The 26,489-nt window shown below is 45.8% G+C and overlaps 1 protein-coding gene across 5 annotated transcripts in view; it reads left to right on the top strand.

Moving 5' to 3' along the window:
- INPP5B (inositol polyphosphate-5-phosphatase B) overlaps positions 1–26,489 on the top strand; it is a 1,358,813-nt gene that overhangs the window by 921,719 nt on the left and 410,605 nt on the right. For all 5 annotated transcript variants that reach the window (XM_069622659.1, XM_069622660.1, XM_069622658.1 and 2 more), the window contains one exon: positions 15,627–15,792. In XM_069622659.1, coding sequence (XP_069478760.1) covers positions 15,627–15,792 — 166 coding nt within the window. The remainder of the gene's footprint in view (positions 1–15,626; positions 15,793–26,489) is intronic.

Here is a 26,489-nt window from a genome sequence, read left to right as displayed (position 1 = left end):
CATAATGCAGCATCTATACACCCTCCAGAACCCTTTCCCACCTCTCCCTCAGTTTCTCTGTTGAGCCCCCACCTCAGATTCTACCAAGGCTCCATACATCAGTGAGATCAATCCCTTCATCACCGTCCTAGTATCCAGAATTCTTTCAAAGGGGGACAAGGTTGCGCTGTATTTGTTCGCTCCATGCCTCATTGGTAAGGACCACCTTCAGTTGTAGATACAGGAAGACGGATAGTTTCCCAGTGCCTCCTCCAACTCATCTATATCTATGAACTTGTCCCCTTTCATTAACTGGCCTATCCTCTCTAAGCCGGCCTCAAACCATGTCTGGAATCTTTCCGGGTTAGGAATCGCGTGTCTGACTCCCGGGACCCATAGATGGCCCACAGGTGAAGGCCACGTTATGACCCTCCCCCCATTTACGCCCCTTTCCACCAAATGTTCTATATTGTCCCCAATATGGGATGATCGCGAATTCTACAGCGAATTCTGTCTCTTGGCACCCATCATAACGATTCCCTGGTCGCAGGTGACAGTTGTCCAGTGCGATCCATTGGAGGTCCTTCTTGGCCCAGAGAATGTGATATAAGAACGCTGAGTTGGGCTGCCTTGTAATACCTTTTCAAATCCGGCAGACACACCCCACCCCACCTTTTTCCTTGGAGAGCACGAGTAGCTTCCATGCTATGCTGGCCTTCTTTCCCTACCACAAGAACCTCAATAGGGAACGCTTCATCTCCCAAAAGAATGAATCCGGGACGCCGATTGGGAGCATCTGAAATGAATACAAAAGTCTTGCGAGAACCACCATTTTTATTGCGTTGAGGCGCCCCAGCCATGACAGTGTGCTTGCTCCAATTTCACCAGGTCCTGTTCAATCGTGGACTTCAGTGGGGTGAAATTGGGGTCAAAGAGCTTGCCCAGGTCTTTGGTAAGATTAATGCCCAGGTATCTTACCTTCCCACCACTAACTTTCATCCCAAGGGGTTCGAATCTTTCCATCTCACCATCATTAGTCCTGTCCAGTGGAACGATAATAGATTTGGAATTATGTATCTTCAGTCCAGGGAGTGCGCCGTAGGATTATATCTGGTGGACTGCTGCCGGGATGTAAGTCAGGGGTTTCACTATGTGAAGCAACATGTCGTCTGCGTACAGGGTGAGTTTATATTCTCCCCTCCAACACATATTCCCTCCACTCTGTTGTCTTCCCTAATCCCCTGCACGAGGTGTTCCAGGGAGAGTACGTACAAAGAATGGGAGAGAGGACAGCCCTGCCTGGTCCTAATTCCCAGGTCGAACCATCGAGAGTATCCCTCATTTACCACTACACAGGCCCTTGGGGAAGTGTACAGTGCCATTATATCACGGAGAAAGCCACCCCCTTACCGTCTTTGACGAGGACTGCTTCCAGAAATTCCCATTCGAATGGATTGTGTCCTCCCACATATTCCTCATCCTAGATATATCCTTACCTTCAGCTTTGCTGCTTCGGAAAAAAAATATATCCACCAGAGGGTACTCTGCTCGAGTCTGCAGCGTCGATGTCCCTCGGCAGTATCTGTCGAGCGTCAATGTCATCCGCTGTATAAATGGCTCGAGCCACGCCTGTTGGCTTCAGTTCCGTTTTTCAATAGCTTTCGCTTCATATCAAGAAAACGGCGCTTCAGTTCTCATAATATCTTCGTCATCGAACCCTTCCATGCCTAAAACTGGCTTAAAAAAATGTCAGAAATGCGGGAAGAAGATGTTGTTAACAGTACCCATCGAAATTGCCTATTGCCTCTGGTGCTTGGGTCCCGACCATCGGCTAGACGAGTGCGGTTTCTGTCAGTAGATAACCAATAAAGCTATAAAGGAACAGAGAGGTAAACTGGCGGTGGGGGAGGAGTCCTCGAAGTCTTCTTCGAGAAGGAAAAAAGGCTCGGCTGAGTCTAGTGAAAGATGCCACAAATTGAAGAAATCAAGGTCGAGGAGTAGATCTAGGAAGTTGTCTTCTTCTTCAAAAAAGTCGAAGAAAAGGCGAAACCGGTCTCCCTCTTCCTCTTCTTCGACGTTTTCAGAAGAGGTTATCCCCTGCCCTTCTAAATATGATTCCCCAAAGAAGTGGGAGGCCTTCAGAGCCTCAATGTTAAAGATCTTTGAGAATGCGGCCCAGACCCCCTCAAAGAAGTCTAGTGAAGGCCATGTCCCTGCTCATACTAAAAGTGACAGGGGAAGATCTAAGACAAAAAGATCTGACGAAAAATCGTCGAGGGCGTAGTCGAGGGGATCCGCCCCGACGCCTCACAAGAAACACCTACCAGTGCAAAAACCAGAGGCAATGCTCGACAAAATGGCGTTGGATACTCATTTGCCATTAAAATAGTCATCAAAGGCTTTCTCAAAGTTTCTTTCGAAGACTTCGGAGTCCAAGGTGTCGACAGGCCACTCGAAGACTCTTAAGTCGAGTACTCCTTCGACGATGTCGAGGGTGCCTTCGACGGCATCAGTAGCTCCTTTGACGATATGGAAGGCTCCTATCAAAGCCGTTACCGATAACGTCGACGCCATCAACGCCCTTGTCAACGTCTTTGTTAATTCCTATTCCTAAATCGACTTCTGTGTCGAAAGGCAAAGTCTATACCACCGGAGAAGATTTTTCATCCAGAAAATACAGGATTTTTTCAAATCCATGTCCTCCATTTATGAGGAAAGGAGGAGAATGTTTCACCGGCTGGTGTAAAATTTGGAACAAAGGAAGTTCCTGTGGAGTTGATTGACCCTCAGTCAAAAATGGCAGACCTATGAGTGCCTGCAGACAGCAAGTGGTCTGGACACATCTCCAGAGTATGAGTTTAAAAAACCTGACCCTGCTGATCATGCAAATGCAGGATACAGGAGATTAATGAGTAGGGTAACAGCATTTATGGGATGGAACAGAAGTTCCCCTACTTACCAAGAGAATGACCAGACAGACATCCTTTTGGGGAGACCTCAACAAGCCCCCATACTTCCTTTTCACATAGCTTTGCAAAAGGAAGGTGATGACTGCATGGGAAAACCCTGAGTCAGCTCCTGCAGTTAATAAGAAATTCACATCTAAATACAGGCCCTCTTCTTCAGACCCTGAATATTAAAAGAAATATCCATCACCTGAAAGTCTAGTGGTTCAGGTGGCCACGTCTACTAGGAATGCAGCATACCATGCAATTCCACCAGACAGGGATGATAAAAAAATTGACGCACAGTCCCGTAAGATTTTTTTCTTCGGGTAGCATAGCATTGAAATCTACAAATGTAACTTGCACCTGGCAAGATTTACATACACCCTGTGGGACTGTATGACAGCGGCAGCTGAAAAATATCCCTGATGGTGAGGAACAGGAAGGCTTCCTAGCCATAGTAAAGGATGGAAAGGAGGCTATGGGGGAATGCCTCCAATCAGGTTTGGACACTGCTGACCGCATCGGTAGGTCCATGGCATCTAGTACTGTGCTACGCAGATTCGCGTGGCTGAGAAAGTCTGGTTTTGCACCGGATGTGCAGGCCAGACTTCTCAATATGCCATTTGACGGCTTGAGGTTGTTCAGCAGCAAGGCGATGAAAGTTTGGAGAAGCTGCAGACCTCTAAAGCGGCAGCAAAGTCACATAGTGCTGCAGTACGACAACCTCAACAACGCCCCTACACAGGCTCATCTTCCTGGAGGGGTCGTCCCTTTCGATTTTATTCCTCATTTGGAAAAGGAAAGGGACAGGCCAGTTAAAGGGGACAAAGGAAATGTCCTCGGGGGCGAGGAAAAGGTGCTAGATCTGCCCAGCAGTGGCAACTTTCCCATCAGCCTCTACTGCAGCTGCCGTAAAGCCACTCTGAGGTTTTGACCCACAAGACCCCCGGTGGGAGGCAGAATCTCTCAGCATCTGGAAGAATGGCAGGGCACTACTTCAGATGCTTGGGCACTGGAAACAGTATCCCAAGGTTACTGCCTTCCCTTTCAGAAGAAACCTCAGAATCACCCTCCAGGATACAACTCTGCCAAAATTCCAGACCCGCTCCTGTTGCAGGAAATCTGTAATGCTCACCTGGTATCCACGGGGACGTCACTCAGCCTGTTCTGACCTCTTACGACCTCAAACCCTTCCCTGGAGACTATTCGACTGGAGACTGGGCCTGAAACACAGGATTGGTAGAGTTTAACTCCCTATTGTCTCTGTGTGCTTGAACCCCTTCTTCCCCAAGGTCCAACCCTTCCCTTCGATTCACAGCTCACCTTCTTTTCTTGGATAGTGTGCTCTCCGTCCTGCCTTCAGCGCAGGGGCGCGTTGATTGAGGCAGGCTCGTTGCTGCCTAGTTCTCTAACTTCCTTTCCTTCCTTAGATGATGGCCGGCATCCGGGGATGACGGCGTGCTGCTGAGATGAGTAGTGCTGAAGGTGAGTGAGAGCGCGATGCACCCCTTTCATATTTGCATTGAACTGAGTTCTTTTTCTGTGTCTTTTAGGTGGCGCAACGTTTTCAGCGTGGATGCCGATTATGAAGAACAAATGCGGTGGGTAAGCGCGGTATGCAGCGCCTCTAGATGTTTCCACGCTAACCTGGAGTGTCTTTTCCCTCTTGCAGATGAATGAGAAGTTCCAGAGACAGAGTTCCCCCAGAGCGGCTGGAATTCAGGTAAGCGTTTGAAGTTCGTACAGTATTTAAAAATAAGCGAAGATTTGCAGAATGCCTTACTAATGCCTTTTTTCTATTCTTTTCCCTTTTCCTTAGGAAGCGGCGTGCCGGGATGGGAATGACACCGCCGAAGATGCCCACAGAACAGAAGGAGTGATGAACGATGGGCAGAAGCGCCGCAAGGTAAGGCTGTTCCTAACAGTGTTGTTGTTCTTGCAGGAGCTGAGCGCAGAAGAAAGATACAGGCCTACTGGATACCGATCCGAACACAGTGAGTGTCACGTTGCAGGTGCAGAATACGCAAAGAATGTTTCTCAGCCTGGGTGTGGCTTAAATAGTCTCTGGGTATCCCAGGTGCCTCTGGGCTGAACCCCAAAAGACTAGACCGTACATGCAGTTCTGGGAACCGAAATATGTGGGGGCATCCATCTTGTCCCCATCAATGCACTGCAAGTCCAATCCCCAATGTTATCCTATGGGAGTGAGTGAGTCTGGTGCCATAAGCGCCAGGTCTGACTCCAAGTGGGTCTTTGGAGGGATGGAGAGGCCCTTGAGGGCCATGTAGGTGATCATGGCCTGGCTCCAGCCTGACATCTTGGGGGGCTGGGGAAATGAGGGGCAGGAATCATGACAAAATCTTAACCCTGCTAGAGAAAGGTGCAATAGAACATGTACCTGTAGCTGAGAGGAACAAGGGTTGGTACTCCCCATAGAAGGACGGAGGATTGAGATCCATCTTGGACTTAAGAACCTGAACAAGTTCCTCAGGAAGGACAAGTTCAAGATGGTTACCCTTTCTCAGATCCTTCAGGCTCTCCAGCTCCAGGATTGGTTGGTATCATTGGACCTTCATGATGCTTACTTTCATGTGCCAATCCATCTCAAGCACAGAAAGTACCTGAGGTTCGCGATTGGCAACTCTCACTATCCGTTTCGAGTTCTGCCATTCGGGTTGACCTCCGCCCCGAAAGTTTTCACCAAGTTGATGGCAGTTTTGCCAGCGAGTCTCAGGAGAGGGGGAATTCACGTTTACCCCTACCTGGACAATTGGTTAATCAGGGCACGTTCTCCAGAACAAGCCCAGGAACATCTAAGCAAGACCTGGCGCTTCCTGCACAGACTGGGCTTCTCTCTGAATTACAAGAAGTCAAATATGATACCATCACAGAAACTCCAATTTATCAGAGCAGTTCTGGATACTTTCTCGGGCAAAGCCTCGCCTCCCGAAAAGAGCTCACCACATTCTGCAGGTGGTAACACAGTTCCAAAATGCCCAGCACCTGCCTGCCTTCGATTTTCTAAGGTTGCTCGGTTTTATGGCATCCTGCATTTTTCTTGTGCCAGAGGCCAGAATGAGGATGAGATCCCTACAGTGGGCCCTCAGGACTCAATGGTCCCAATTTTCAGGGGAAATGTCAGATCTTTTGCAAGTCCTGACCAGAGTGGCACAAGATCTTCGATGGTGGGCTTGCAACGAACATATCCTCAAGGGAGAATCTTTTTGGCAACCATCGCCGGAGAGAACGATAGTGACGGATGCTTCACTCACAGGGTGGGGAGACCACACCATCAATCTGGCAATAAGCGGTTGTTGGTCTCCATCGGAGTCCAAACTACACATCAACCTGTTGGATCTGAGGGCAATCAGACTAGCGCTGAAAGCCTTTCTGCCCTCTGTACGGGGAAAGAATGTCCTGATAATGATGGACAACACAGTGGCCGTGTACTACCTCAACAAGAGAGGTGGTGTAGGGTCACTACCACTGTGCAGGGAAGCAATGCAGCTCTGGTTCTGGGCAATACAGGAAAGAATTTCTCTCGCAGCAATTCACCTAGCCGGAGAGCAGAACACGGCGGCGAACGCTCTGAGCAGGCAGAGCACAGTATCCCACGAATGGGAACTAGCTCAGGAAGTCCTTCAAGAGATCTTCACCCTTTGGGAAAACCTTCAAGTGGATCTGTTCGTGACCGGTGCCAACATGGAAGTGTGAACTGTACTGCTCAAGGGAATTTCCCCCAAGAGAATCTCTAGGAGATGCGTTCTTGGTGGACTGGGAATTTCCACTCCTGGATGCCTTTCCTCCAGTCCCCGTGATTCCTCAAGTAATCAGGAGGTTAGGAAAGTTTGGGAAAACCATGATCCTAATTGCCCCGGATTGGGCCAGGAGAACATGATACCCGGATCTTCTAGACATGTCCATCTGCCCTCCAATATGTCTTCCACAAAGAGAGGACCTTCTCTAGCAAGAGGAGGGTCAGGTACTCCATCCAGAGGTCAAGACACTCAGCCTTCATGCATGGTTTCTGAGAGGCTGAGATACAGGGATTGGGACCTTCCGGATGACGTAATGAAGATTTTGCTTTCGGCCAGGTCGTCAGCAACTAAATCTCTGTACCGGTGTCGTTGGAACAGGTTCAGTAACTGGTGCAGACATAAGAATGTGGACCCTTTTCAATGTAATATTCCTACAGTATTGTCTTTTCTTTTACATTTGGCCAATTTGGGGCTCCAAGTTGGCACGATAAGATTATTTGGCTGCGCTATCCATTTTTAAGCGCTTCTCAGAGGAGGATCTCAAGATACCTTTAATTGTACATTTCTTAAAAGGGCTTACTAATGTGTTTCCTCCAATACCCTTTCAAGTACCTGTGGGGGATCTAAATTTAGTCTTGAAATTTCTCACATGTATTTCATTTGAGCCATTGTATTCTTGCCCGTTAATTACTTCAGCCCGCAGGTTGAGTGAGTTGCAGGCACTTTCTAGCAAACCTCCTCAGACCATCTTTCACAAAGATGAAGTTGTTCTTAAGTTCAAACCCTCTTTTCTACCGAAAATTGTTTCAGATTTTCACCCGTCACAAAAGATAACATTCCCTGCCTTTTTATCCTCCTCCTCACACAAGTAAGCAGGAAGAAAGATTACACAGATTAGACCGTAAGAGGGTTATTAGTTTCTATATATCGAGATTGGCTAAATTTCATCAGTGTGACCAACTTTTTGTGGGATATACTGGCTGTAAATTAGGGCTGGCAGTGACAAAACAAACATTGTCCAGATGGATATTTTTAGCTATAACTGAATGTTATAGATTGGCTGGGAAAGATCCTCCAGATCGGCTGAGAGCTCATTCAACCAGGGGCATGGCGACTTTAACAGCTGTTCAGAGAGGTGTCCCGGTTCAAGATATTTGTGCAGCAGCCACCTGGTCATCCATGCAAACATTTGTAAAGCACTAGTCCCTAGGTTCGATTTCTTCACAGGGGTGTCTCTTTGCAAAATCAGTACTTCATACTGTACATGATTAATATTTCTAGTACTCCCTTCTCTAATTCAGACTGCCTATCTAAGATGAGGAATACGTGGGAGGACACAATCAATTCGAAGGACAAGTTACTTACCAACTGTAACGTTCTTTCGACTGGATGTTCCTCCCATGTATTCCTCATCGACCCTCCCAGCCTACCCCACAGTACAGTTTACGTGTTTCACACTCAAGGTTCCTTTATAGCTTTTGGTCAAAGGGACACAGCATTGTAACCATTGCTGTTCTTTATCCTGTGTACCATTGTAACATAAGCTTAACAACCCTCTTTATGCCTTTGCGCCCTAATCCCCTCAGGTCTGGTGCGCAATATAAATAATAAAAACAAACAAACAGAAAAGGAAGGAAAGCAGGCCCTGTGACCTGGGTGGTCACCATACTTCTAAGAGGAGAATTAGAATTACTTCTAATTGTCTACTAATTATTGACTACAATATACGAAAAAACAGAATTGAGGTCAACGGGTGCGGCTCGAGCCATTTATACAGCGGATGACGTTGACACTCGACGGATACCGCCGAGTGACATCGACGCCGCAGACTCGAGCAGAGCACCCTCTGGTGGAGACATTTTTTTCCCACAGCAGCAAAGCTGAAGGTAAGGATATATCGAAGATGAGGAATACGTGGGAGGAACATCCAGTCGAAAGAACATTACAGTTGGTAAGTAACTTGTTCTTCCATCCTCTCGATCAAATGCTTTTTCAGCATTGACCGAGAGTAGGGCTGAGTCCCGAACCCCCACCGCAGGCTTTGTGCATCAGGTGTAAGGTCTTCCTCAATGTATCCGCGCCCTGTCTGCCCTTAATAAAGCTCACCTGATCCAGATGGTTCAAACGTGACATGTAGTCCTTGAGTCTTGCCTCCAGTACCCAGAAGTACATTTTGGCATCTAGGTTTAGGTGGAGATCAGGCGATGTGCGCCACATTTTTTTAAAGTCTCTCTCTTCCTTTGGTCTCACTGAAATTAATGCCCTGGAGAAAGACTCCGGGGCTTTACCTGTCTTCATCAAATCTGTAAAGAGTTCAGCCATGAATGGTACTAAGACCTTGAGAAAAACCCATCGTCCCCCGGGCCTTTCCACACCAGCAATCTCCTCCCTGCCTTTCCGAATTTCAACTGTTGTTATGGGTGCTTCCAGTAAGGCCCCTTTGTCTCGCTTCAATCTGGGAAGGTGAATATTGGCCAAGTACGCTGCAATCCCTTCCGTACCTGGAGTACACTCCGATTTATATAATGTCTCGTAGGTGGAGGCAAAAGCCTCCTGGAGCACCCCCTGTGGATGTCTCTGTTGCCTTGCCCCCACCCTCTATTTCTGCCACCCATCTTTCTGCCTCTGCCCTCTTAATCTGGCCACCAGGAGTGCGTCTGCTTTATCCCCTTTTTCGTAACTTTCTGTTTAAGGAATTGCAGGTAACGTATTATCTTCCCCTCCTCAAGGAGCTGCAGTTTCTCCTGTTTCCCCCTGGCCTCCTTAATCGCCTACTTCCTCCCCTCCCCTGCACCTGCCCTCGCTTATCCAGGTTGCATATCTCCTCCCGTACTCTTTTCTCAATCAGACCCAGCTCCCTTTTCTTCTGCACCCCCTCTAATCAGTACCACCCTCCAAGTTGCTTTCCGCGCCTCCCACACCGTCCTTATGTCCACCTCCCCAGTGTGATTAGTGGTGAAGAATTCCTCAATTTCCCTAGCCATCTCCTGTCGGAATACCAGGTCCTTCCATAGGGACTCGTTGCATCTCCATTTAGTCCCCACTGAGTTCATGCCCGCCCAGCCCAAGTCCAATGTCACCATAGCATGGTCCGACCAGGAGGTCGGGTGCATTTCTGCATTCAGCGCCTCCTCTCAAAGGCCACTTGAAGTGTACATATAGTCTATTCTTATAAATTAAGGTATATCCCCTCTCTTGTGGGTGAAAGTAGCACCACATGTCCCGCAGCCCATATAGCTCTAGTCTCCTGGATCTCCCCATGGCCTGACTCCCCCCCCATTTCCTGGGCCCTATCCTGGATCCCCTGCCTGTTTAAGTTCACGTCTGCCCATATATTGTAGTCGCCTCCAATGATAAGGTGTCCCTAGCTCTCCACCATTATTTTAGGGATGATATTATTCAAGAATCTCAGTTGGCCCTGGTTGGGTGCATAAATCGTGGCAAATGTAACACACACCTTTCTAATGGTACCTGAGACCAACAAAGTGCTCCTCTCCACATCTGACCACACCTTAGACAACGGCATCTTCCGAGCTCTGTTAAGTAGAATGCCCACACCGCCCTCCTTTCTCCCACGAAACGCCAATCTTTTGCTGGCTTCTGCATGCTTGTACATATCCTGGGTGACAGTCTGTTGTGCTTTGAATGCCTGGGACCACCGTGGTCCATGATTGGTCCACATATTATATGCCTGTCTGAGAGCAGATCTCCTATTGGGTCGTCTTCATTTTGGCGCACAGGAGATTTTGGATAAGAGAAGGCTACAATCACCCATACCATGTCGATCTCTGGAGTTCTCACTGAACGAAGGATAGGATCCAAGTATCCTGAAACTAAGAAGCCGAGTTGAGGAACCACTGGTGACCCGCCAGAAGGTTTGGCACCCTTAGCCCGCTGTTGCCCTGCTGGACCACTCTGCATCTGATCGAACTAGAAGATCTGTGAAGATGCTTCGACCCATTAGAATAGTGGGACCAACTATTCTCGCGACCTTAATCAAACCCTGCAAGTAAGCCTTCTTGGAAGTGTCCCAGAGTCAACCAGTGGGCTGACCAGCTTACGCAGGACCTTTGCCCTGATACCTCTGCCGTTTCGAAGGAGACACTCGAAACTTGGTACATCGCTAGCTCTGTGTTCACGGCACTCTTACACTGTATTTCGTACACTTGGCGTTTACTTGGAGTAAAGAGCGAGAGCCTGAACCAGAATGAACGCGGTTACCGTGTCGCCCAGCCCTGGTGATGAACTTTGCAGGTGCGCTGCTTTTGTGTCCGTCTTGCCTCTGAAGCCTGCTGCAGTGAAACTGGCCTGATCCATCCACCAGGAGCAGAGAAATCGCCACTGTCCCGTTTGGGAATCAACACTGTAACTTTGTCGCTGAAAGCTGCAGAGCCCCAGAATTGACGCATTTGAACCTGCAACCGGATTGCACTCGACTGCCAAAGTTTGGTCCAGAGTGTGCCAGAAGTCGGTGAATACTAGCAACCCTTACCGGTGTCCCCCTAGCGCATCCAACTCTTTTTACGCACAAGTGGCCCCTGAGGGCCCCTCTCCTTTTCACTGCTAGTGCGAACTAGAAAACTATTCCTACGTCTTGGAATCTGTCCGCGCTGTTGTGAAGACCCTCCTCGAATAGTGGGAACTTTATTCTGCATCACCTCATCTGCCTTCCTGAGCTGCTACAGACCCTATTACGCCCATCTGCACTACCGCGTGCGCAAGCATTGGCTGTATATTTGAACAATAGGTTCCTCTCATTTTAGGGATTGGATTGCCTCTCAGTTAGAACTGTGATTTCTGCAGAATTGCCTAAAGACTATTTGCACTACCTGCTTCCTTCCCTTTTCTAGGTTGTGGTCACATTCTGTGCAGTAACCCTTTAGGCCCCTGGGTCTTGTATATATGTATTTAGATATGATTTTATTGATCTGAAAGGATTACTGTGAGTATTATTGTGTGGTGAACTTTCAAAGGGCTTGAAATAAATGTATTTGTATTTTTGATATATATACACCTGACTGGGAGTGATTTTTAAGTGTCCTTTACTCTGTGTGCTCATTGAGGTCTTTCAGTCACCCTCACCCCTCATGAGACCTAGTCTTGACCATCCCCAATGCTACCTTCATTGGTGTGGCTTGTCCAGAAGGCTACCCTGTTCCAAGAAAGTAAAACTAGGCTGGCCTTCTGAACCTCTGCCCACCAGGTAAGAGTTCAGAAATCCGTCTTAACAAATTGGTGTACAGCAGTGGGATAGGACTGAAGCTATCCAGTGTTGCACACTAGTGAAGGCATTTCAGATTACCCCTACCCAGGACACATAGTGACTTTGTAGTGATAACTGTAAAGGCCATAGACCTATCTAATATAATGGAAACAAGTACCTGTTTAACCTTAAATGCTTCCAGATCAGAAACCTTGAGAAAGATGTGTACTGAGAGAAGTTTACTTGCTCAAGGTACACAATTGGAAATGATTCAGAGAATCATGGAATGGCAAGAGTTGCAACTCAGTGCCATAACCTCTGATGAGAGTGCAGAAGGAGGTGGAGCTGTTTCCACTGGCAGAACTGACAGTTCTGTTGCTGCCCTCATCAATGGTACCCATGAGGGTAGGGAGGATGCAATGTCTAATGTTTCTTCTGCAAGCTCTGATGCTGAGGCCATGCTGGAATTGAAGAAATTAGAGCTGCAGTTTAAGCAGAAGGAGTTTGAATTTCACATGGCTACACTGAAGGTAGAGCAGGCAGAACAACACAGACCAGGTTCACCAGTTGAAACTGGCAAAGCTTCAAGTTTCATGAGGATCTGGACATGGGTCTGCGTCCTCCTCTCATCCAAGATTTTCTAAAGATCTGCTCAGTGTGTATGATGAGAAGAATAACATTATGGACTGGTTGAATGCATTTGAGTATGCATGTGAAGTTCAAGAGGTTGTGAATGCTGATAAGATTGCATGGTTGCTCAGCAGACTACCCCATTCTGGCTGCAGTGCTATTATGGACATGTCAAAAGCTGAAAGAGTAGATTTTGCAATGTTAAAGCAAACTCTCATCTTAAAGTTTGGGAGGACTCTTGCCTACTACTTGAAGAGGTTTAGAGAGTACAGAAAGAAAGAAGGAAGTACTTGGGTGTCATATGTGACTGTATCTTTAAAGAACCTGACTGACTGGGTTGAAGGCTATAAGGTCTCCACCCTTGAGGGTATGAAATGTCTTGTCATGCTTTAACATATTCTTGCATCTTGTTCCCCTGAGCTTAAGCAGCATTTGGCAGATTCAAATGAGTTGGATCCTAAGAAGGATGGTGTCACGCTAAGTGTCCCATAAGGACAAGACTCATCCTGATAAGCAGGAGGAGGGGAAAATGTCCAAAGATAAGGAGGGTGGGGGATCTGATAAAACTTCCTCCCAAAAGAGCCACAAAAAGAAATGTAATGGTAAGTCACAAGAGAATACACAGGGTAGTGGAGGTTATCCTCCAAAACAGAACCCTGGTTACAATAAGCCTCCCTATGTCCCAAGACCCAGTGTATCTTGTGTGGCTCTGTTCTTTCAGCTGAGTTCTTCCAGGGGGCGAGCACATGCCCCAAAGCTGGGCGCCCACACCTCTCCCTGGCAAACCTCTCCCTAGCACACCTCAGTGACTCCACCTAGTCCCCCCTCCTCTGGGGACCTTCTATTCCACTCCTTTGATTCCCCGCACCCACCCACTCCACACTGTTCAAGATGGGGCGGGAATGGACTGTCCCCAGTGGCGGTCTGGCCCAGGCTCTCTGGTACCCCAGCTCCCTGGAGCCCTGCGTTCGATCAGCGTGGGTGGGGGCGGGGATCCAGCCACCCTCCTCTGTGCCTCCAGCACTAGGCCACGGTCCTCCCCCGACAGTGTCCCTCAGGTCTGCACCACACATCGGGCCGTACCACCCCTTTCACTCCTGCTTTCATGTTGTGGGGGGTGTTCAAGGGGGTGCTCTGATTCCCCTTTAGGCCCGGCGTGTGAGGAGTCTGATATCAGCACATCGCCTGGTGTCCAGTCGAAAGTTTCCTTTTTGAGTTACCTTTGTTATCTGACGTAAACCGTAGCACATAATTTGCAATGCTTCTATTTTTCTGAGCCCTAATCTAGCAACTGACAATAATAGGAAGTGGGTTTTCACTAAAGTGAGATTAGATGCATCTAGAAACTGCACTTGTATCATGACTCAGTTGTATGACTCTGAGAATTTCACTAAAAGGCTAAGTATGTAACTTCTAATAAGTGGGAGATTTGTAAGATCGGCAGACAACCCTTTACCTTCATTTCTGTCTTTTGGCAGTTCCTCAGCTACTCTGCTTTGCAAAATATTGCTTGAGCTATGGTTTTAAGGGGAGGCATACTTTCCTTAACATCTTCACTTGTAATAGTATTAATACTTTGAAAGTGATTGACTGCCTCTTCAAGTTGAGAGTAACGTAGCTCTCTATCCCTATTGCCTATGTCAGAGTTAGTGTGGTCCACACTTTCCAATCCCCTAGAATTGAGATAGTCCTCTTTCTCCTCAGAGCCCTCTACAAATTCTACACTCTGACGGCCTCATTACATGTGTGGCAGTAGTGCTAAAACATCAGCTATGTCTTCTGAGTTTCATAGGGTTTCTTGTTTTTTCTGAGATAACCGTTGGACCTTTGTTCTTGATTTCTTACAAACATCCAGGTCAAGCAGTTTCTTAAATGAACCTATCTGAAAAAAGGAAGCTCCCAGTGGTCAATTACTTCCATCATATATGGGCAGTGAGAATGAGCTGCCACTCCAAGCCTCTACACCACAGTCTGTTGACCAGACTTCTTTAAGTTGAACTTTGTGCAAGAGTTGTTTAGGATTTAGGGTCAGACATAAGCGGGGCACCCTCTTCAGCTCTTTGAATCCCTCGCTGCATTGCAAACAGTTCTGTGGACACCAAAGCCTCGATCTGCCCCTGTCAGTTCAATCAAAACTACCCCACAGCAACAGTAGAAGTGGGTAAAAGCAAACCGAAATCTCTGCTCTCCTCCAACTTCCGCTCACAAACTGTTTCCACTCTTCAGAATGCTCAATGCTCCAAATGCCGCCAACTATGAACACAGAAATACAAGTACCAAAATGCAACTTGTTGTAAGCCTTAAAATCGAGGACTGGGTGTACATTTTAAATTGGCAGTGCCCCAAATTGCGATCTCTGTAGGCTGTCCTCTAAGAAAGACCCCCACGTTTTTACTGAGATTGTTCGATACAGGCGTGCAGCATTTTGGTGTAAATTATATAAATAACATGTAGTTCTTAAAAATAACAGAACAGAAAACCGTCCATGTTCATATGAACTACATGGCTATGCAGGGAATCTCATCTCTAGTTCAAGTTTGTTTACTTGAGAACCAGTTGTAATAAACTGGCCGCTATGTGGATTTTCACTAGAAAGCATGTGATTCTACACCATTGCTAATGAACCAAACACTGTCTGTTTCAGTCCTCAATACATTGGTGTTCAAAACTAAGAGAGAGTCTATGGAAAAAAAATAATGTTCAGCCGAGGATACGGTCTATCGCATTTATGTCCCTGTTTTGGATTTGTATCTTTGGCCCTCATGGGGTTGGTTCCTATGCATGTGTTACATTGTTTGGAAAACCCTCAAATTCTTATGAGCAAAAGTCGTTTTCCCTTATATTTGACCAAGTCTCCATACTTAAAACACATACTGAACGTAACATCGATGCACTGCGAAATGTGAGTTTGTGCTTTCTATTAAGACTCATTCTGTTCATCACAGTATAGGTAATTAGTGACTTGTTTTAGAATTCACTGAACAGAAAAGCCAATTCTCCTGAGTGTGGGCCACAGAAATACTGAAGTGACCCTGCTAATTGAATGCAGGTCAGTTAGAGGTGATATTGACAATCCAATTAACTGTGTCGTTTCTGTTTCCTTCTCAGTTCCACTTCAGTGATGTGAAGTTCATGCAGCTGCAGGTGCAGACCTTTATAATCCAGAACGACGGGCAGGTAGCGTGCCAGTTTGAGTTCATCAATAAATTGGATGAGCACCGGTACTGTAAGCCGTGGCTTATTGCAAACCCAAGCAAAGGCTTCCTCATGCAAGGTAATGCTGTCATGTTCGGGGATGTATTTTCCTAGTAATCTCTTTTGTGTCTTATTTGCAACCTGCCAGTCGTGAACATCCCGTCATTGACTAACCGTCAATTGAACCATGAATCTGTCTCGCTGAATCCCATAAGAAGGGCATTTAAAGCAGGGTGGACTTACTAGGAACATCAGGAACAGGCATATATGTTTCTTGACTTTAATCAACTTTCCATATGTGATGTGTTTCTTTGCAGGCTTATCTTTATTTTTAGCATATGGAGATCGTTATTGATCTCCGCTCAGCCAATCAGTGTGTTTTAGAGTGCAGTCAATAACTAATGGTATTGACTGTATTCTGAAGCAAACAGGGAACAAAAATGTAATATCCGGCCAAGATTTCTTTCACCAAGACACTTCCTCTCTGGGATTACCTTTTTTGGCTGCAATATGCTATTTCGCACATGAAAGAGAAAGCTAAAACATTGGAAAATGATTCCACAATCTTATGGAGAAACCGTTTACTTTTACATTACCCCTAGTGCATGCTCATGTTAAACCTGTTCCAAGTTGCAATTAAAATACTTAATTTACAAACAAAACCATGTTACTTAAATATTTTATAAAATCACATTTAATTTACTAACTCAGTTTGTCTAGGTACTTATAATGTAACATTTTTTACTTCACCACCAAAACTCTAGAACATGTATTGCTACCACCACATGTGTTAATAGCCTTATACACCTCAGCAGGGGGTCATTAACGCTTGGGATAATGACCCTTGCCCCAACTTATGGCCCTCTGCTTTGCTTGGTGTGATAATCAGCCCTTCCGCAGTCTATACGATTATACTAAACCACTTTTGGGATTCTAGATGTAGAGTTCAAACTATACATCCTGACCTTCCCTGCAGATAAGGACTATTAGCCCTATCCTGTTTGTCCATTACCCTGTATGCTGTAGGTCTACCTTGAAACCCATTTAAACATCATCAAGTTATGCAGAACTGTCAAATAAAGTTGACACTTCTACACAGTGTCATGAATCAAAGACCCTACCTAAAGTCTCCTGCCAGGTGGCCATGGGAAGGCAGCCACTTCCTGATCCTGACTCTGGGGGTGGTATTAGCCGGGAGGATCAACTGGGAGGACAATGGCCCCAGGGGGCCCCAGGACTCAATGGGGTGAGATGCGGTACTTGTCTTCCTTAAAGAAGAAAATATCAGTGATAGCGGAATATGTAATGGCCTGCTGTCAGAAAGAGCTTTTATTTCCCAAAGCTAACTTTCTGAATGTGGGTGAAAACAATAATAACCAGTTACGCAATGAGTAAGAAAATCTGTCTTAAAGTCACTGACATTCATAGAGATGAAAGCCTCTTTGACCACCAGGGGAATACTGAGCTACAGAGGCCACACAGCGGAAAGCAGGATATTTGCAGATGTTTCGTAAAAGAGAGAGGCTCTGGTGGTTGGCGAGCACCGGAGTGTCAACGCAGCAAAGGAGGCTCATTTTCCAGGCGGCACAGGCCGCAGGAAAGCACCCGAATCGGGCAGGAGCTTGTAAAGCAGGAGAAGAAGCGGAGGCACCATTGAACACAGATGCGAGTGAACAAAACAGTGAGTTTGCCTATGTATGGAAACCCTGTAATACTGCATAAGCAAACGCTACCCTCTAATCACATTTCGGAATACCGAATTTGTTAAGTGAAATGGACAGAGCAGAAACATTGTGAACAAAATGTTATGATTATTATTATTACAAAGATCGCGCGAACTGCCAGTATAAAAAGTAGACACTATTTGGACAAGCCAACCAGAACTATCATTGCCAAGGCCAAGAGGGAGTGATATTAAGAAAAGTTCATAACCATCATTGCCCAAGCCAAGAGAAAGTGGTTCTTAAGCAAGCCACTTTTTACCATCATTATAAAAGTCGAAAGTGGACAATACAACAGCATAATGATTATAACCACTATTGCTTAAGATAAAGCGATGCAAATGGGATAAATGAGGCTTGTGAGTTGGCAAGCGACCTGAGATACCGTGTGTGTTAAAGTTTGAAGTAGCAACATTATATCGCAAGTGAAGGCTGCACACGTGTGGATGAGACACGAGGAAAGGTAGACCTTTGAATGAACTTTGATTTAAGGAAAGCTGTAGAATCAGCGATACTTAGTAATAAAGTGGTCCGGCAAAAGGAAGTAGTCCACTCGAAAGTCTCAGTGAAAGGTGCATTGCTTGTAATGATAAAGCAAATGAACTGCAAAAGTGAAGTAAGTAAAATTAACCCCTAAAGAAGGGGAGAGTGAAAGTTGAACCTGGAACTTTGAGTCGAAGTGGTCCTGCAGAGGTCTGTAAAGAAAGCCTCGCACATTTGAAAGTCTTCGACATCCGAAAGCGATCTGAGTCCGACTGAGGGAGACTCCAAGTGTAATAAGCTTGGGGTAGGAAGCCCCTTGCAAGTCTTGGTTAAACTTTGTTCTGAAGAGGCCTGAGCCAGGCAGAGGGGGACCTATGTGAACTTTGTTGTGAAAGGTCTGAGCCCAACAGACGGTGACCCACATGAACCTTTTGTTGAAACATTATTTCAACACAAGTGTGTCATCCTGCCTACAGAGACCAACTTACTCTGTGGTCTAACGTGGGGAGGAGAGCTGGTTCAACCAATTTATTCTTTTGAACACTGCTTGTTCCTTTGCAGACATTTCTCCTGTATACACTCTTTGTACAAGAAATAGGGCTGGCATTAGGTTTTTGTTTGAATAGGCCATTTTGATTTGAAGGACACAACCGTTAGTTTAGGGCAAAATAGTTTTTCCAACTTCAGAATCTCCAATAAAGGTTTTACAAATTGTAAATATTGTGTCAGTGTCATACTTGTGATACCAGGCCTCCCCTACACAGGTGAGTGTACCAGGTAGAAAATGTTGAAGTATTGTGGTGTGGTTAAAAAACCATCCTGAAGAAGTGGCAGAACCACTAAAGTGTTTTTGCGAACTGTTGCAGAACCATCCTGACAAATTAGTATTGTTGAAGCAAGTGCTGTATGAACTTTGTAGAATCATCTAACATTGGTGAAACATGTTTTTTGTGAACTGTTGCATAATTATCCGGACAAAATACATTTTTGTTAATTCTAATGAACTATGGAAATATTCTTGGTTTATGAGAAGAAGTTGCTTTGAACTTTTGATCACAAGTGGAAAGAGGAAAAACATATGGACTGTTGGTGGAAGTTCAAGTTGGAACAAAAAGAACTGTATGGGACCTTTTGTTGCAAGACAAGTTTTCCTTATTCCTTTGGACTGTTGATTGGAATCCTGCTTGAATCTGGGGAAGGGGCATTCAGCCAGATTATAAGGAAAGACAGTAATCAGGTTGTGAATATAACGGTTATTTCTGTTATATTTGAGTTGCTGTATGTTACTGTGTTAAGTTGGTGTATGTGAAAGTGTGAGGGATAGAAACCTTTTGTTAGATTGTTTACTTTAGTTTATTTTGATAGGGAGGAAAATCCTCGTCATTGTAGGGATAGTGAGACGTTTATCCAACATTTTGAGTTAATCTTTTGAAAAACCTTTGCAAAGATGCTTGCCTCATATTTCTGTCCTCTCACAACAGAGACAGTTTAAAGACATTTGTGTCTGGTAAGTGTGACTGAAGTGTTTCACTTGAAATACCCTCCGACTAACATGGGATTTATGCAGAGTTAATTTCTCTGTATGGCATAATTTACTCTGTATGGCATCATTTTCTTCTGAGCATGTTGTTTTCCTCAGTACGAAGGCACTCTGCGTGTATGTGTGTGGATTAAATTATACTCGACTGATGCATTCTAATGAGAATGAAACATGTATCTGGAGTGCCTTTTACTCTTTTCTGTGTTGGCTGGGCTGCTGTTTTACTAATTGTGATTAATCAAATGGAGTCATCATGGATTCCCCGGCCGGAACCTCCTCCCATGTGGCCAGGGGATGGCAGCCGCTACCTGATCCTGTCCCTAGGGGTGGTTATATGAGGGAGGATCACATTGGAGGAGACAACCACCGGGGAGGTGTTATGTCTTCATTGGATGAGTGACAGTATTCCCCACTTAGAAGACCCCCTGACACCCAATACCTTTATGGCCTATTGTCAAATAAAGGTTCCCCCTTGTAGAGGAAGTCAAGAAATCATGTATCTATACTATGATCAGGCCCCCACCTTTTGACGCAAACACCCACAACTCACACAACACCTTTTGCTTCTGATGTGCCTTTTTGTGGAAACCATGAGAAAAACCATCTTGGAGTTAAAAAACAAAACAAAGACGAACATGGACTCCAACTCCCATCCCACCCAGGTACTGAGACAAGGAGGAGGACAATGGAGTTTGTGCAAAGTGACAAGTGCTCGAAGTACAACATACAGACTAGTTGTTTTCCCAAGTCTTCAGTGTGCGGGACATTTAAAGATGGCAACTGCACTGTTGAGCCGAGCAGTGCAGGAGAAGACGTTAACACACGTGTTGAGGCTCAAGAAAGTGAGGTTCTCTGACGAGGCTGGTGAGTCAGGAGGAGAAATGCTGTGTGTGAGCAAGGAGGACCGTGGAGACACTTGGAGCTGCGTAAGAGTTCCTGTAGGTTGAGCCGCTCGATGTCGCAGAGGAAATTTGGCGGGTGACCGTGAAGCAACCCGACTGCAGAGGTGCAAGCAGCTTCAGGGAAGCTAGGAACCGGTGAGTTTGCACAAAGTACCTGGGTACCCCGGGCGTTCCAACAAGCACGCCAACAATTAATTGAATTCTACGAGATTGCAAATGCAGAAAATAGACAATGTTTGTTTGAATGCAGACAAGGCAAAGTACAAAGACAAGACCCAATAAGAAGAATGTTTGAATGCAGACAGGACAAAGTACAAAGGAAAACCCCAATCAAGTACAGATGCATGAGATGCCAGTGTGGGTGAATAGTGTGTTGAAGTCTGTTTGAGCAAATATTAACATAGATATGCCGAGCACCTCACAGGTTATGCTATTGTGGTAGAGGTAAAGAACTGTAAAACACATGAGAGGTCCTGTTTCTTCATCCACAGGAGCTGCTGAGCCCCACAATCGCTCTCAGGTGTGTAGTCGACTACTGAATTGTACAGCAGAAGTCTCAACACCCCTGAGGGAAAGGGGAAAGTGAGTAATATAAAAAAACAGGTCACTCTCTCCAACCAACTGCAGAGGATAGAAATAAGAGATTTCCATCTCAACGAATGTTCCCCAAACCCCTGCCCCAAAGAAAAACCTTGTAGCTTTCACTACCTGTGATGCCTCCCTAAGAGGCTGAAAGGCGAGTTTTACTGAAGACAAGCTCCTCTTAGGTCCTTAATTCTATTAAACCTGAGAGAAAACTTCTTGTGGCACCTTCAGAGATTCTAGAGTTCATACCGTACTTCAATTGAAAGTTGAGTTCATGAACTCCTTTTTGCTGACTGAAACCTTGCTTCATTGATTGAACTGCCTTGCTCAATACTTAGTCTTTGCTTACTGATAGCCTGGAAGCTGAACAGAAACCCTGTAAGGGGTTCCTTTCTCAATTAAAAGTATGTTTAGCTCCTCAGTCTGAGTACCTTTCACATGCGATTTCAAACACAACTTGACGTGAACAGTATTGAAACCTTTCTGATACTTTTTCTGTTTTTATGTGAACTGCGCGCAGCTCTCTGCCTCGCTACTTTAAATCCTGAGGGCTAGTGCGTGACTGCTTTATAATTTACTTGAATCTCCACATAGTCTTGCCAATGAACACTACCGGATAATCCGCCTCATGATTTCTCAACTTCTTTTTTCGGAAACAGTCTTCCGTAGTCCTCAGAGGAAGACGCGCGCTGCGCATTCACAGTTCACGAAATGGTTCCCTTCAGTCCCCTTTCAGAAAGGAGACACGGATCTCGAACGCGTGCACTTGGCGGCAGGAGATTGAAAACAGTTTGCCACTGCGCACGCGAGGAGACGGAATGCTTCTCCAATTAAATGAACGCGGATTGCCTCACTCATTTCTCGCCTTCTGACAAACTCCTGTACAAAGAGTTGAGTCGCCTGATAAACGAGCAAGTCTCTTTTCATTTGTTTACTTCTGATCTGCGTGCACAGTTCTTTTTCACTACCAAACTCAATCCGCTTCCTGGCAGAGTAAATACACATTTACAACAGTTCACCTGCCTAACTAAATACCTAAACTAATCACTAGGATAAACAACTTGACTGAAACTTCTTGTATGTTTACAGATGCGAAGATAACGAACGGCAGTCACTGAATCTTTTAAATGACTTTTCTTAGAAACTAGAGCACAGCGCTCCCACCAGTTTCTCTGCTTGTCTTGTCCCACGAAGTCCTGGACATTCAAACCTGCTTCTTCACCAACCTGGATCTATTAGGGTTCTTTGTAGGCCTAACATGGGGAATTCATAAAACAGGACCTTCCTGTTAAGGTGAGGACAATGAAAGGCAGTTTGGAATTCTCAATCAGTTCCCAAGCCCCCCCAGCCACCAATCACCTTGTGGAATCTTCACAACTAATCAGTTCTCAGCCTCCTCAGCACCATGATGGGTTGGAGAACTCTCCCTCTGAGTAATAGAAGTTAAGGGCAACGTACTTGAGTTGAAATAATTCACAATATAATTACAGTAATCTTCTACCCCCAATAGACAAATAAACAGCGAAACCTGACAGTATCCCCTTCTCAAGCCCTGCCCCCATGTCGGTCTAGAAAAAAGGACACCTCTCACGATTGACGGCAAACGTATTTTGGTGGCCAAAGACCAACCTTCTCATGTACATAACGATAGAAATACAGGTTTCCGAGTTTGACCAATGAGCGGCCATTTTGATGTAACAAGGATCGCCATTTTGTTTTCTAACGATTTCTCATTGCTTTCTGTTCAAACTGCTTTGGAGCACATTTCGGCTTACTCTGCTCAACTGTTAACATTGTTGTCTGAACGTAAAAGGACAAGGCCGCAAGGCCGCGTGGCTAATAAGAGTTTGTTGAAACACAACGTAGGCAGCTCCGGAGAGGAATGCCCGGGTCCCTCCCGAATGTAGCCTTGAAGGAGAGCCGCAGGGCATTTACTCATTTCACAGCTGCCAGCCAGTCTCGTTATATGGTAGATAATGTTAGAATAAAGCAGCTAAAGGCTTGAATTATGCTCTTCTTATGGCCCCCTTTTCCGAGCCCTGTAGAGCGTGTCGGCTCCCAGGACACGAATAGCACCTCAAAGATAGCAAGGTCTGGAATGTGACTCTTCCCCCGTATGTAGCTCGCTTACAAGAGCAGAAGCACTGTGTTCTGTTCAACAAAGAAAATATGTCTCTACACTTGCAAGGTTGCATATTGTTACTAGAATAGCCATTTGAAGGTGTCATATTCGTCGAAATTGTCCATCATCAAACCGAGTTCAAAGAAACCCAATAAAGGGCGGTGTTAAACATGTCACAGCTGATTGTATGATATGCATTTTGTATATATGTAACTGATGTACGTAATTCGCTCTCTTGCGTCCCTCGAGGTCTAGAGATACACGTCGCGGGGCGTGAGACCGGGTTGGCCAACTGAGACTATTTGCTTTGCAATAAACCCTAGCTTTGGGAATACAACCTCGTGTCTGGCGTATCTTTCGTGTGTGGTGACTTGCCTTGTTTGCATAACGCGAGGGACCCCTAGGGGCCCCTTTCAAGATGTCGCCCGAATAGGGACCCTCCCCCACTTGTTACATCGTGTACGTTGTAATTAAGTAAAGGCGGAGAACGACGAGGACGGGACGATCGAGCTGGGATCAAGAGGTGTTCGGGCGCCCTGTAGAAGTGATGAGAGATTCCTTTGCAGATCTGCACACATCTGATCCCTGATCGACGTATCTAGCCAGAGAACAAGGAGGCGAGGGTCCCGAAACGAGACAGAAGCCAAGAAACGCAGACACGACATCATTGGTTGCGTCAGTACACCGACGAATTGTGTCCTGGAGGACAATTTGATTTATCAGGTGAGTCATACCCCGATTCAAAATAACCCTGATATTGGTTGAGAGTTGACTTTGCAAAATCAAACTCCCTGGGTAAGGTTGATTAACCAAGGGGAGGTTTAAACATGCCTGGGGTATTGTCCACCCTAGCGGGGTTTTTCCGCTGCGGTAGGCAATCTTTGAAAGATGGCCAAATTGCACCACCTGGGGGAACGCCGGCATATGAGATGTATGTGATGTATGTGTGGGAGCAATAATATTCTGTGAGACTTGGCATAGGCAAACCAGAAAGCAACAAGACCATCAGTGGCCGATAAATGGTAGTTTTGAGATGGCGAGAATAGATAACCTGGAAAGGGTGTTGATAAGGAAGAAAGCGCGTCCCGCAGCATTTGTTATCGTTAAGGACTGGAGAAGAGAAGCAATGCTCCGATTAGAAGTAGAGCGAAGCATGCGCGCAGGCATAAATCGAAAGGTGAAGTAGCAGAAGAAAAGGAGGAGGAGGAGTGGATGGAGAGTCTAAGGAGGTCAGGTAGACGTGACCAGTTGAATATAGAAAAAATATACCCACAACGAGAATTGCACATAGCAGATGAAGTGATGGAAAACATATTGATCCATACAAAACAAGGCCCAAGATCAGAAGCGAGGCCAAACGCGTCAGTAACTATTGCTCAAGCCCCTCCCGTAGCTCAAACTCTCCCTCCCGTAGCTCAAGCCCTCGCACAGCCACAGGCCGCGCACGTAACACTTCCTATTAGCCAACCAGGCCCACAGCAGACACTCCCCGTTCCTATTGTCCCATCCGCACCTCCCGCCCTAGATACAGACTCGGTACCGTTCGTCCCTCCAGGGTTTGAAGTTGAAACCACGGGGCGAGAGGCGGGACTGAACAAAGTAGATGCACATGGGTAACTCGCAGTGCGATCAGCAAAGAAAGGAAGGTGGAATTGCAGCAACAGGCAGAAATGTATATAGACGGGAATGATGGGACGGCAGCACTTGCTTCGATGTATGACTTCCGAAGAAGCAACGAAAGACAGGTAGTGTTGTAATGCATGGGTGAATATTTGGTGGAGAGATGTAAACAGTTAATTGGGAAATTGCCACCGCAGCGATTGTTAGATTTGAATGCATTAGCACGCTGTAGAGAAAGAGATGAAGAAGTAAGGGAACATGTGTATGGACTTTTTGAGCTAAAAAATGAATTGGATAATGATTATGCTGAAATGTTTACTGCACCTGGGTATAGGGGTAAGGATTTCGGGAGAGATAGGAAGGAAGTGCTAGGGCCACATAATCGACGACAACAGTTACCATCGCCGGGGCGAAAGGCGATGGTGGACGAATTATTGTTGTTAAAACAGGTGGGGGAAGACTTGAAAGCATGCATACTGAAAACAAGGGTGTTACTGCAGCAAGTAGCAGGACATAATAGAGGAAGAGGGAACGCACAAGGGAGGAGTAATTTGAATATGCATGGGGGGGCATTGGGACCAAATCAGTGTGCATACTGTAAGGAGGAAGGACACTGGCGAGCGCAATGTCCACATTTACAGAATAGAAATGGAACTGGCCAGATAAGACAGCACAGAGGGCACCAAGGAGCGAATGGACCAAATAGGAATAGTATGCAGCAACACCACAATAATGAAGGTAATCAAAACCAAGCCCAAAACCAAAGTGCTCCTAACTAGAGTCAGGGTCAGCAAAACCAACAGTATGGGAATCAGAGTGGGGAAAATAGAGGAAAGAATGGGAACATTTTCAATAGGCAGCCAAATACGTATTACAGTAATAGTAGTGACTACACATCGGATGATGTGTTATTTCCCCAATAGGAAAGCCCAGGGCAGGGGTCGGAACCAGTGTCTATTCCCGTGAATCAGAGAGGACCCTACGTAGAAATGAGAGTCGGGAATGAGGAGCACCGCTTCCTTGTAGATACAGGAGCGCAAAGGTGTTCAATAGACCATCACTTGGTTCCGGACATACCACTGTCAGGGCAAAAGAATATTTCCGTAGGGTTCGCAGGTACACCAGTCATAAACTCAGTGTCCCAACCAGTCCCAGTTACCATAGGACCATTCACTGAACATTGTCCCTTTCCCCTAACAGAAAATTGTTGGGAGAACCTGTTGGGATTAAGCTTGTTGAAAAAGCTAGGTGCGATTATACATTGCACGTCAGACGGGGTGTTTCTGACAATTTGGCCACAAGATGCCCGTGTGTCAGAATTCATGTCTGAAACTTTGCCAGGAGAGTTAAGAAAAGTGCCAACCTGTATATGGGCGATGCATGATAATGATGTAGGATGCTTTAAGATAGAGCCAGTGAGGATCATTTTAAAAAAAGAAGGAGTTACACTGCTGCGAATTCCCCAGCATAAAATTTCGGCTAACGGAGAGAGAGGATTGATAAGTATTGTTTCAGATTTGGTGAAATTAGGGGTAATTGAAGAAATTACAGGCAGTACATGTAACAGCCCGATTCTTCCAGTGTATAAGAAAGGAGGCAGTGAAGTACCATATCGTTTCATAATTGATTTGCGCGCGCTAAACAAAGTAGTGGATCCACAATTTCCTTTGGTCCCAGACGTCACTACAATATTGACAATGATACCTGCCTCAGCAGAATAATTTAGTGTAATTGACCTAAAAAATGCTTTCTTTAGCATTCCGGTGGACAAGGTCAGTAGATATTTGTTCACGTTCACTTTAG

Source organism: Ambystoma mexicanum, chromosome 11 (genome assembly GCF_040938575.1).
Source record: "Ambystoma mexicanum isolate Mex_15411 chromosome 11, UKY_AmexF1_1, whole genome shotgun sequence".
Lineage (NCBI taxonomy): Eukaryota > Metazoa > Chordata > Amphibia > Caudata > Ambystomatidae > Ambystoma > Ambystoma mexicanum.
The sequence above is the reverse complement of the archived record's forward strand: the minus strand, read 5'-3'. Positions and strand labels throughout refer to the sequence as shown.